The 12687-nt window shown below is 48.7% G+C and overlaps 1 protein-coding gene across 4 annotated transcripts in view; it reads right to left on the bottom strand.

Annotated features, from left to right (window-relative positions):
• Nucleotides 1–12687, bottom strand: part of SLC9A5 (solute carrier family 9 member A5) — a 21880-nt gene that overhangs the window by 3131 nt on the left and 6062 nt on the right. The window contains exons 3-16 of one of the 4 annotated variants that reach the window (XM_006909754.3): nt 12267–12569; nt 10664–10827; nt 10401–10479; nt 9937–10114; nt 9139–9359; nt 8727–8929; nt 8414–8503; nt 8247–8317; nt 7440–7569; nt 6865–6953; nt 6575–6701; nt 2587–2757; nt 1991–2060; nt 1214–1348 (exon numbers count right to left, since the gene is read on the bottom strand). In XM_006909754.3, the coding sequence (XP_006909816.1) occupies nt 1214–1348; nt 1991–2060; nt 2587–2757; nt 6575–6701; nt 6865–6953; nt 7440–7569; nt 8247–8317; nt 8414–8503; nt 8727–8929; nt 9139–9359; nt 9937–10114; nt 10401–10479; nt 10664–10827; nt 12267–12569 (2031 nt within the window). Of the gene's footprint in view, nt 1–1213; nt 1349–1990; nt 2061–2586; nt 2758–6574; nt 6702–6864; nt 6954–7439; nt 7570–8246; nt 8318–8413; nt 8504–8726; nt 8930–9138; nt 9360–9936; nt 10115–10400; nt 10480–10663; nt 10828–11561; nt 12570–12687 lie in introns of those variants that run through there. The other 3 variants (XM_025045367.1, XM_025045365.1, XM_025045366.1) reach the window with 3 other exon arrangements.

Here is a 12687-nt window from a genome sequence, read left to right as displayed (position 1 = left end):
AGTTGGGGGACTACTGTTTTAAAAGCTCTGCCCCGCTCTGACCCCATGAGTAAAATGGGGACAATAGCAGCTTAAGGCAGTTGTGGGGCGGGGGGGCGGGGGCGGCTGTCCTCTGCATTCTAGGATGTTTAGCAGCATCCCTAGCCTCTACCCATTGAATACAAGTGTAGCCCTCCAGTTGTGGCAATCCCAAATGTCTCTAGACAATGCCAAATATCCCCTGGGGGACAAAATCATTCCACCATGACTGCCTTGAGAGCTGCTACTAAAGGTTAAAAGAGACTTATCAACCTAAAGCAAAAATGGGCCTTGTCTGGATTTTTATTTGAACAAATCTGTTTAAACATGTATATGTATATATAAAGACAATCTGGGAAATTTGATTGTTAACTGGATATTCAATAACTAAGATTTTAAATATGATAATGGTATTATAGTTATATTTTTAAAGATATAATTTAGAGATATTTTTAGAGATATATGCTGAAGTATGTATTTTCAAAGTGATATTATACTGGTGATTTGTTTTAAAAGAGCCCAGTGAAGAAAAGGACATAGTGAGGATGCAGATGAAATAAGATTGGTTAGGAGGAGGCAATTATTAAAGCCGGGTAATAGACAGATGGGCATTCATTTTATTATTCTATTGTATATTTTGAAGTTTTCTATAATAAAAAATTTTTTAAAGACACCTGAGGGTGCTTGAGCCAACTAGCAGTGATAGTTAGCATTATGAATGAGATAGATCTCCACATATGAAAACATGTATATATTGTCTTTTATCTTCAATAATTCCATTTTGATGAGTTCAGGCTCCTCCCCCAGGACAGCCTACCGCCTTTATCAGGGATTCTACCTGAGGGTAGGTGTAGTGAGCATGGGTCACAATAGAACATGTTGTTAGCTTTGCTTGTCACCTCGTGTTTCTCACCAAACTATAAAGGAAGGCAGCATGATGGTGAAAAGACTGTGGGCTTTGGAGTCAGATAGGTCAGTTTCAAATTCGGGTTCTGCTGTGGGATGCTAGACAAGTCCCAAGTCCACATATTGGTTGTCGTGAGAGTGGATGCTCAGTAAATGCTGGTTGATGAATGAATGAATGATTAGGAAAAGGAGGTTTTCTGGAGTAGAGGCTATGAGTGAAAAGGGAGGAAGCCAACTGCACAGGTCCAGCTTGCTCCAGAGGGGAGGGAGGCAGGGAGGAAGCCATTACCTGAGAACTTGCCTTCTTGGAGAACCTCACTGGTGGCCCGAGCCACAAAGATGATCCCCTCATCATCTTCCTTCTCTGTCTCCGAACTGTCACTCTCCTCTTCCTCCTCAGATTCCACAGTTAAGATCACAGCAGCTGGACAAGGACAAGAGATGAGTGAGGTAGCCACCCCAGCAGCTGCCTCTTGGTACTGCAACCCCAAGCCAGCTCCCTGTCTACCCAGGGAGAGCCCACAGTTGACAGAGGCACCTGGTTTCTGCTCTGGCTGCTTCAGCACTGGCCTAGGGATTTGGCCTAGAGGAAGGGAAATAGAACCACAGATCCCAAGGAGGCAACCAGGGAAGCAGAGTCCTCAGAGGAAGCTATACTTTCAAGTTCTCCCATCCTCTTCTCTTAGCCTCAGATCCTATCATCAACTGAAAACATGAATATTTGGAGAGCTACAAGGGCCATCAATGTTCAGCTCACCCTGGTTTTGCAGACGGGACACTGGGCCCCAGGGTCCACCCATCCTTCAAGGCTCAGACCAAACTCCTCCCTTCTCCATGACACCTTTTCCAAGTCCTCAGGGACTGTAACCTGTAGTTAGCTATCAGACACCTCCTGTCACAAATAGTCTAATAAATGCTTTGAACACAACCAGCTTTGAAATCAAGTTGGAGAGGAAGAGCCTCAGCCCATGGTATTAAATACAGCACAGAGGAGGATTCAGGCTGATGGGCTCCTGCCCTTTACCTACCCCCCCCATGCTCAACATCACCCCTCCTCTGTGCTTGCCTGTATCCGGAAAGCCCAAGTCTCGAGGAGGTTTCCCATTTGTAGCCGCAGTGTTAGCCACACCATTCTTCTGAGGACCAAGAAAAAAGCTTTAAGCCTCTGGCCCTGGCTCCAAATTCCAACTCTGTTTTCTGGTAGGGTCAACAGGAAGATGAGTCTTCCTGACACAGCAGGGGAGGCAATCTGTGTCAGTCCCAATGGTTCTACCATCCCTTGAGCCCCTTAGGCAAGTGTTGTGGAGTCTGAGTAAACCATGGCCCAGGATGGGCTCTTGATGCATTAGCCTAGGCTGAATTAGGGGCTTATGGAGGTGCCTGCCCCCACAAGGAATCTGCCTTTCTCCTGCTCATTTCACCTCTGGTAGGAGGTCCAGCAGGTGATTGCATGGCCAAGAAGCTACTCTCCCACTGAAGGCCGCACCTTACCCTTCTGGGGCTCCAGGAAGACACAAAAGGGAACTCAAACTGCTACAGCCACCAGGTCCCTGAGGATTATCCAATTAGTGGTCCCCCTGAGATTCATTCCAACACTTAGGGGCTCAAAATTGCACGCTATCAGCCTCTGGCCCCAAACAGAAGTCCCAAATGAGCACGTGCCTTCTTGCAGCCAGCCTTGCGGGGTCGTGGCTTGCTCTTGGTGAAGCAGATATTGTGCTTGGTGGACTTAAAGGACTCCAGTCGCCGCTTCATGTTCTGCTGGAAGACCTCCTTGTCCTGCCGCTCCTGCGCATCCTCCAAGATGAAGTGGCGGCTGCAGCTGGCTTTGTACTGGTAATGACAGCCCCGCCCTGCCATGAGGCTGAGTACCTTGGCCTCCCTACAGGAACCCCAGGCCACAGCCCCATGTTCGCCATAGGCCCTGCTGGCTGTGTTTTTTGAGAACTAGCCATGGATTAAAATAGATAGATAGATAGATAGATAGATAGATAGATAGATAGATAGATAGATACTATAGGAATCCGCCAGACACTCTGTATTTTCAGTTCACTGAGGAAACACTTTCCTTATCTCAGAACCTAACTCCCCCAAATCTGGTTTCCCCTATCCCCTACTGCCCTTTCCCAATTCTCTCTAATTTGAAGTGTTAAGAGGCAGAGGGCTACTCTGAGACCATGGGGGACATTACTTTCTTGCACCTCTAGTTATGAACCTCGACCCTTGCCTGGCCCACATGCCCACTTCTAGCTACACAGGATTCTTTCTCCAGGTAGAACTCTCCAGAGAGCCATTCCTACAACCACCACCATAATACCTCGGGCTGCACTTTGAACTCCCATAACTATCTCTCCTGACACCCTGGACCCTCTCTTGGTCCAACAACTACCTAGGCCCAGTTCAGGACCATCCCCATCATCTGCTCCTTCCAACTCTTTCTAATAAAGACCAAGCCTACTACACTCACCTACACTGCCTCCATCTCAGCCCTTGGCTCTTGGCAGCCTTTTCATTATCTAGTGGTAATCCCCCAAGTACTGTCAATGTGTTTGAAATCACCTTGTCTTGCCTCACCCATTCCCAGTCTGGTCCCTTTCCTACATCTCATCTTTTCTGCTTCCTTGGAAAGCAGAAAAGTTATAAGAGCTCTCTGCAAGTCTCCCATCTATTCCCCTCTATATACTCACCCAGAGGTACCCCTCTCTCGGGGAAATGAAGGGAGGGGTTCGGTTCCTTCACAGGGCTCATAAATCCCCAATCCTAGCCTCCACTTTGCTCAGCTCCCTCTTTCCTGCTTCCACCAGTTCCCTGCTCCTTCTATTTCTCCCTCTCCTGCTCCTTCAATCCCTCCCTCACCACTGGCCCCTCCACTCTGCTTTTAAGCATGCTCCTGCCCTTACCTCCTTGAAGAAAGCCTTTCCATTGATGCCATTGCCTCCTTTTTGCTGCCAAACTTTTATACTTTGATTTAGACACTTTTGCTCATACCCATTACTTTCTTCAATACCAGAAATACAACTGCAGGGTCCACAACTCCCAGCGCTGCCTTTTCTCTGGTCACCAGTGTCATGGCCTCTGGTTAGGCACTGGCCTCACCTCTGTGCAGCATCGAGCCCTCCTTCTGCCCCTCCTTTGTTGGTTCCCCTTCTTTTTCTTCCATGTGCATTTCTCACAGTGTTGTCCTTCGCCCTCCTCTCTTCTTTCTAAATGCTCTCCCCAGCAAAGATATCCATTCTCTCAGTTTCAGCTAACCCAGTAATAGAAATCTGTGGTTCCCAAACACCAGCTATCAGATTAGCTGCATTTGAATCACCTGGGGGACTTATCAAAAGCACAGAGTCTTCTTCCATTCCATACTATAGAATCAGAATCTCCAGGAGGTAAAGCCAGGAATAGGTATTCTAGCAAGCTCCCTGGGAGAATTCTGATGTAGTCAGGTAAGGAAACCTCTGATAAAGATTGCTTCCAAATCTTTATCTCCAGTGCTTATCTCTCTCTTAAATTATAATCTTATATTTCTAACTGCATACAAGACACTTCTGTCTCTCTCTGATGATATATCTGTGAAGAACATGAGGAATTATAGATTGTTATAGTATAACTAAGTGAATTCATTACTGGCTAAGTAAACGTACCCCAAAAATTCTTGATCCATTTCAGTCTGGAGGAAAGTCTTTAGTAGCATACCACAGGGCTCTGTCCTCAGCTCTATCCTGTTCAACATTTTTATGTTGATTTGGATGGATACAGATTTAACCGCCTTAGCAAGTTTTTACATGATGTGAATCTGAGCAGATATTTGGTGGCAGACATGGGATCCAAACGATGGAATGATGGGCTAAATCAAATAAGATGACATTTAACAGGAACAAGCACAATCTCACTCCAGTTTTTCTGACTACACAAGAACTGGTTGGACTGAACCCACTAACCAATCTTATACACACACATCCACAGACAACCAATCAGTATTTCCATCCTGATGTATAGAAAGAAATACATAACATACCTATGAATGTTCCTGAATCTGACCAGGCCTTTAGATCTAACTACCAGGAAACACAGGGGAGGAAGGAACATGTTAAATATCACCAATGAAATATAATTAGCAAACCTATAAAATGGGAAATTTTCTGAGACACAGTACCTAGTTTCTTCCAGAAATAAATAACAAGAGGAAAAAAAGAGGGAGACAGAACTACTATAGTTTTTTTAAGTAAAGAGACATATTTACCAAATACAAAATATGGACTTTGGATCCTGATTTAAACATACCATCTGGAAAAAGATATTTATGAACACTGACTGGATATTTGATGTGAAAAGGAATTACTGTTATTTGTTGTAAGCAATAATGGTACTATGATTATTTTTTAAAAAGTTCTTGCTACCTAGAAATACATACTAAAATATTTAGAGATGATATGCTATCTGGACTTTGCTTTAAGATAATTAAGTGTGGGTGGCGTATGGTGGGGTCTAGAATGTAGCAAGATTAACCATGAGTTGATAATTATTGAAGCTGGGTGATGGATAAATGAGTTATTTTATTCTCTCTAGTTTTGTGAATGAGTGGAACTTCCTAGTAGGAAAAAAAGTAAACGAAACAAAACAAAACAAAACAAAAGAACCCCGGGTTGGCTGAGATAGGGTGTAACAGCCATGGACTAAGGAAGATGCTGAGTTTGCCTGATTGGAAGGACAGTACGGGGCCTCAGGGTCGAGAGCCAAAGCAGCAGGGGTTTGGGGTGCGGAAAGAAAATGGCAAGTTCTAGAACTAGAAAAATAAGACAGGCCTTGTGCCATTACCTGGCCAACCACAGCTAAAATAGCACCTTCCATTCTGGGTCTCTTTTCTTATGACCAGAGAAGATACGCCAGGGAGAGGAAATGCTGGTCTGAGGGCAGAAGGCCTATGTGGAAGGGAACTGTCTTGAAAGCTTTGAAAACTTATTCTGCAGAGCTGCAGAGAGTTAAATTGGGACCAGTGGGAGAAAATTAAAGGAAGCCAATTCTGTCTCAACAGTAGAAATAATCTTGACTGTTAAAACTGCCAGGACTTACAGGAGGTTGGTGAGAGGCTTCCCATTCCAGCAAGGTTCAAGGTGATGGTTTGCTGCCCCCTTGTGGGGCTGCAACAGGTTTCCTCCTAGGTGGGATGGGCCTTTCAAGCCCCAAAGCTTCTGCATTTAACTAACATTACCTAAAGCAAGTCTGCCTTCCCCATGCTAAGCTGGTCCTGCAGGCTTCCTCAGCATTCTTGCTTGTCTATGACCGCATCAAGACCTTTGTACTCCATCTCCTCCTTTCCTGTCCAGAGCTAATCACCCAGTCCTATGTGTTCCTCTCTCAGCTCTAATCCACTCCAGCTTCCCAACTGGCTTATCCAGCCTCTCAACTCACCCCCTCCAATTTGATCTGCACTCTGCTATCAGAGAAGACATCTTTAAACAGTGCTTGTATCAGGCCAATCCTTACTCAAACAAACAAACAAAAAAACTAAAAGTTATTATCAACAAGTTGAACCCATACTCTTCAACTGGGTATCTATAGTTCTCCACAAGCTGGTGCAACTGCCCCTTGAGCCTGCAGTCATGGCCTCCCCAGACCACCCTTATCCCTTCAGAACTCATGCCCTGCCTGTTCTCACCCTCCGGCGCGGCTTGTAGAGGCCTCCACAGAGCAGATGATGCATCGCAGCATCCTCACGGTCCCGGCCACTACGTACTGTATCAATCACCTGCAGATCCAGACATGCTCCACTGCCACTCTCCCTCCTGCAGGAAGCAGGGAACACATACATGTGCTGCAGAGGCACCAGGAGGCACAGGCCAGGGGAAGGGCAGAAGCAAGCATGCTCACACACCTATCCTAGAAGGGAATCAGAGAGGGCCCAGTGGAGAGGAGCTTGAGGAAGGGAAAGTCGGCTCAAGGACTTACAGCAGGTTGGTGACAGAGGTCTCTGCCACAGAATTGCGGCTGGGCATAGAGGGCAGAGTGAGCCCTGCAGAGGATAAGACGTGGCCTCCCTGTGGGGACCAAGGCAGAGGTCAGACAGTAATCAGATCAAGGGTGGCCCAGACAGAGGATAATAAAAAGAATAACAATAGTTAACACTACTCTGCTCTTTTGATGCTTCAGGTACTGTGCCAGGCACTTTACCTATTGAATCTACAAAACTCTGTGACATAGGCACTCTTATTTCTGCTTTCTTACAGTTGAGGAAACTGAGGCTCAGAGAGGATAAGTGACTTACCCAAGGTCACAAGCCTATAAGTGATAAGAACTGAACCACATGTGTTGACTCTGGAGTCCAGCTGTTTCCCTCCTTTCTCTACCGCCTGCCAGACTCTGAATATCAGCATCAGGCCAAGCTGGTTCCTGCAGCTGCCACTTCATAAGACTATTGAGTTTGCTCGGAATTCACAACTCCCTGCTCAGGGCCTGTCTGCTGTCACCCGCTCCTGCCCTGCCCTGCTGGCTACCTGCCCACCTATCACTAGCTGCCGACCCACCTGGTCCACAAAGCTGATGGCATCCCGGATGTTGAGTCTGTAGTACACATCCCAGATCTGGTCCCGGATGCGGTAGGCTGACCGCCGCATCAGCAGCTGACTCAGGTACTTCTTGTCAAACTGCTCCCACCTACGGAGGATGCCACACCCAGCCCTGAGTACCATCCCCAAGGCCTGGCTGGCTGGCCCTTCCTCAGATGGGGCAGGGACACCACCAGCACTGGCTTGTCTCTCTTGGCATCAGCCTCAGTTAGGGAGAATCTCAAAGCTAGTCCCTGCCCCACAGCGTTATGGGAAAGCCTGACATTAATTGAAGTTATTACAAATAACTGTAAAATTGCAACCATGACAAGAACTACAGTGGGTAATTATAGAATATGATAGGGATTTATCCTAGTCAGGGAGGCCAGAAAAGACCTCCCTAAAGATTTAATGCCTTTGGTGAGATCTGAAGGATAAACAGAGGTTAAGTAGGAGAGAGGGAGGCAAAGGAATGTTCTAGCAAAGGTCCCAGTGGCTGGGGTGGGAGCAGTATAGTGAGTCCTGAGGTTCTAAACTAGGGTCCATGTAATTATCAGGCAGACGGTCAAAGGCAGAGCAGAGCACAGTGAGGCTGGAGTCCAGCAGGTGTGGGAGCCTCGCCTTATCCTGAGAGTACTGGGATCCCACTGAAGGGCTGAAGGCAGAGATCACTCAGGCTGAGCCTGGCTGTGTCCCTTCTCAGGAATATGGCACATCCCCCATGCAGCCCTGGCTGGTGGGGCTGCTGCTGCTGCTGCTGAAGGAGCTTCGGGGCAGCTCCCTCACCTGTCCCTCCAGTAGTGATAGCCATGGTGCCCCACAACGTCCTCCACTGCAGCCAGAATGTGGTCAAAAGTCTAGAAGGGGGTGGGTAGGGGGACTGGATCAGGACTCTGCTCAAAATAGGAGAAGGGAGAGAGGGACAGGTGGAGGGATGGGGTTCTGGTACCCACGTGCTCATGCAGCTCCTCGTTCAGGGTAGGTTTGTGATGTTCACGCCTCTTCACCTTCAGCCATTTGACCAGTGGCTTGATGGTCAGGCCCTACAGACAGGCAGCAGGTGAGCCCTGCCCTATCCAGCTCCCTGCTGCCTTTCTCTCCCCATAATTAGGCCTTAGCTTTTGAATCTCACCTCACTACACTCAAGGTCTGGGAAGTCAGGTCCCTGTACCCCTAGCAGGAAGAGGAGTCCTTGTCCCAAAGGTGCCAAGCCTCCCCCAGGGCCTGCTATACCCTCTCCGCACCCAGCATTGTAGTCTCTCCCACCTGCACGATGACTGTGAAGAAGACGACCACAATAGTGGTGGCCACAAAGTAGTCCTTGGCAGGAACCTTGGTCCTATCCAGTAGGATGACGAGAGCAAAGGCCACAGCCCCCCGCAGACCCCCATAGGACATCACCACCTGGTCAATCTTGTCCAGAGGGGCCAGCCGGAATTGATTCAGCACCCATGTCTGCAGGACTACACCTACATCAGGAGGAAGGCCAGTGGGAGCAGGGGGTTGGGAATGGAGGGCACTGGGAGTGATGGCACCAAGTATCTGGGCGAAGGTCTGACAGGGGCAGGGAAGGGTGAGCAATAAGGGGAGACTTAGGAATTGACAAGGATGTGGAATCAGATTAAGGGATGAGCTGGGGCAGGAAGGAGAGTGGAAAAGCAGAGGGTGCCAGCAATACCGAGGGCTCGGAAGAACAGGATGAAGAAGAGGGTGCCCAGCACCAGCCCAGAATCCCAGGCCCACTTAGAAGAGTCCACAGCGGAGATGCCAAGCAGCATGAAGATGACAGTTTCAGCGCAGCTGGCTAGAGTCTTCATTGTGTATTTGACAGCTGTGCGTGACTTATGGGAGATATTGGCCTCCACATACTTCTTACAGCCCAAGCCACACATAGTCACCCTGAGAGAGGAATGGAGAAACCAGGCAAGTGAGGAAGGGGCGCAGGAGGCATAGCCTCTAGGGTTTGAGCATGCTGCAGGAGAGGGTGTTGCCCATCACAGGATGTCAGACTCTCAGAGCTGAAGCCCAGGAAGCATAGAGACTGTCCAAGGATAGCTAGTGGTAATCCCGGGATAAGAGTCCAAATCTCCATGCTTCCCACTCAGTACCTCCTGGAGGGGATGGTGAGAGAAACATGCTCTGAACAGCATACTCTCTGAGGCACCTTTTGAAGTGCTATGGCCGCCAGAGCCAGTGGCACCTGGCATTGAAGCTGACACACCAGCTTAGCCCAAACCCCACAGAGCACTCCAGGCAGAGGAAGACTGGGTTCTGGGGTGCCCAGAAAAGTTCTAGAGACAGATCCTGGAACATTACCTGAGGTTTACTGTCTCCCAAAAGGAGTCTGAGGCTCCAGTACCACAAGAGCTCAAGGACACCTATGGATTCCTCAGAATAGTGCTTCTATCCATATGAGGGGCAACCATCTCCAGTGCCCCCTCCCAGCTGCCTGCTTGCAAGGCCCCCCAGGACTCACGCAAGAATGGCGGAGAGCGAGGCCATTTCAGCAGTGAGGTAGGCTGCGTAGGCGAGGAGGAAGACCAGCAGCGGCTCGATGATGCGGACCCGCTTGGTGAAGCGTGTGGTCAGGGCCAGGAGGAAGGCAAAGACTAAGCCCACGGCTGCCCCGCCCAGACTGACCACAAACAGGGAGGCTGGGGGAGGAGTGGGTTGTCAGCATGACTCCTGGCCTGGACCCTATCTTGGCTGACAAGATTGCTGCCTGGCAGGGAGCAGAGGATGATGCCCACTACACTCCCCGGGGGTCAGGATCCTGGGAAAGCCCCTCCTCAGTTTCTCAGGGCCCCATTTCTCCATAAAGGAGGGAAGAAAATGAGGCAACCTGAATGCCTCCTCTGTCCTGATGCGTTGGGGACGGGGACTCAGCAACCCAGTGGAGGCAGACCTCCAGTGCCAAGCCGAGAGGGAGGGGATACTGACCGACTCCCTTCAGGTAGTCAGTGGCCTGTACGTTGGCAGAGCCCATCTCCACAAAGGAATTGCAGACCTTGTACAGAACCTGAGGGAGAAGAGAGGAGTCAGAAGCAAAGGGAAGGCAGCAATTGGAACTGCTGGGAGGTGAATGTTGAGACGTATTTCTTTCCCAGGGGACCCAAAGGGAGGGTCTGAGCCTGTTCATATATCCAATTGGTCAGAGTATGGCATTCTAGGATCACGGATAGGAGCCAGCTGAGCACTCTCACCACAGTGACTGCATCATTGAGCAGGGACTCGCCAAAGACGATGATAAAGAGAGTCTCGTTGACATGCACCTCCTCGAAGACAGCCAGAACAGCCACAGGGTCCACTGCTGAGATGAGGCTCCCGAACAACAGGAAGTCCAGCAAGCCAGCCTGCACTCTAGGGGCTTTTGAGGCACAGATGGGGGACAGTAATTTGTGAGGTATTGAGTCTCTTATAACATTCCCAGTGACAAAGCCAGAATCCACCCCACTGTTAAACAAGGACATCTGGAGGACTTGGGATGGTGAAGAGAGCATCAACCTGCTGGTCAAGAGACTTGAGCCTAAGACCTGGCTTTGCCGCTTACCAACTCTGTGATGTTGGTGCTACCACTGTCACATGAATTCTCTTAGCCTTGCCTCCTCATCTGCCTACCTCACCAGATTGCTGCAAAAATCAGTCCAGGAGATGGCTAAGAAAGCTCTACGTAACCTGAAAAGCTAAAGTGGCATTAACAACAAAAACTGCAACAGCAGTAATAATAATCACCAACAGGTGGAAACTAGCTGCTGACTGGCTTTATTAGGGAGAAGAACAAAAGAGTGTGCTTTCTCCCACACCTGTGGTTCAAAGCCTAAGGGATGTGACACTCACAATTGCAGGAGGGGGAAAGGATATCCATCTATGAAGGCTGAATATAGTATAATAAGAGGCACAGGTGGGACTTGAACATGTCATATAATCTCTGTGAGCCTTGATTTCCTCATGTATATATATTGGGAATAATAACAGTATCTCCTTCACGAATTTCTTCATTTAGCCAGTGCCTAATACATAGAAAGTACCCTGTTATTAGGATGACTATTATTATTATGGTCTCCCGTCCTCCCTTCCCTTCCTGCCCAAGAGTTCACTGACCTGTTAGGAAAACCAGGTTGGCACCCGCAAGTGAAAATTGTAAACCTCCCCTTGCACCCTGAAAGAAGTCTGAATTACCAACATTCGGGGTTGAATAGATTTAGGGAGCAGGAAATGAGGAAGAAGGGAGCAGGTCAGGACAGCCTGAAGGCAAAGAGCCTCAGTAAAATGGGCCTCTCTTACTTAACTTGGACCCGATATCAAATAAGTTTAAGGGCGTCTATTTTCTTATTCATTGAATGAGATAAATTTTACTCCAACTGTCAAGAGTCAATGGAATAAGTAAAGTGAGAACACCTAGTGTAATGTTTTGCATTTTATGGATGTATAATGTGTATTTATTAAAAATAATAATATGAGCCAGGATGGTAGGCCCTCACAGAAATGGTTAGCTGTGCCTCAGGGGAGCAGAGCTGACAAGTGGTAATAGAGGGCAGGAGGCAGCAGGGTGGTAATACAGGCTTCCCAGCCTTGGCAGCCCACACACAGCTGGGAACCAGGGCCCTGCTCAGCTGTCATGGTGTAGAAGCCCAGACTCAACTGGCAAAAACCTAAATGACAGCTGAAGGCCCTTCTGGAGCATTGCCTTGCACTCCAGTTGGGAGGGCCCCAAGATGGAGCTCTCAGGGTGTAGGTCTCGCCACCATGGGATCTCTAGAGCTGGAGAAGCTTCCCTCTGCCAGCTCAGGTCTAAAGGTTACTCACCCACAAGTCCAGCTTGCTGCAGACCCCAGAGGGCAGCGCCTGTTGTAAAGGCATTCCAGAGTGTGCCCACCACAGCATAGGTGAGGATAGCACCCAAGTTATCAAAGAACAGCCGGCTGGGCATGAAATAGCCTGAGTCCAGCACGATAGGAGGCAGCAGGAAGAGGAAGAAGGTGCCTGGCTCCAACTGGTACTCAGCTTTCTTGGCTACAGCCAAGACAATGCCTCCAAGCACCAGTCCCAGCAAAATCAGCAGGCAGCTCTCTGGGACCAGAGACGTCACCTTCCGAGACAAGTGAAACACTACAAAGCAAGAAGAGGGCCGAAGGTATCAGCTTATGGGTAACACACACACACACACACACACACACACACACACACACACACACACACCCCCCCCTCACCACACTAAGAGAAGTAC

Source organism: Pteropus alecto, unplaced genomic scaffold (genome assembly GCF_000325575.1).
Source record: "Pteropus alecto unplaced genomic scaffold, ASM32557v1 scaffold42, whole genome shotgun sequence".
Classification (NCBI taxonomy): domain Eukaryota; kingdom Metazoa; phylum Chordata; class Mammalia; order Chiroptera; family Pteropodidae; genus Pteropus; species Pteropus alecto.
This window is presented reverse-complemented; position numbering and strand designations above follow the sequence as displayed.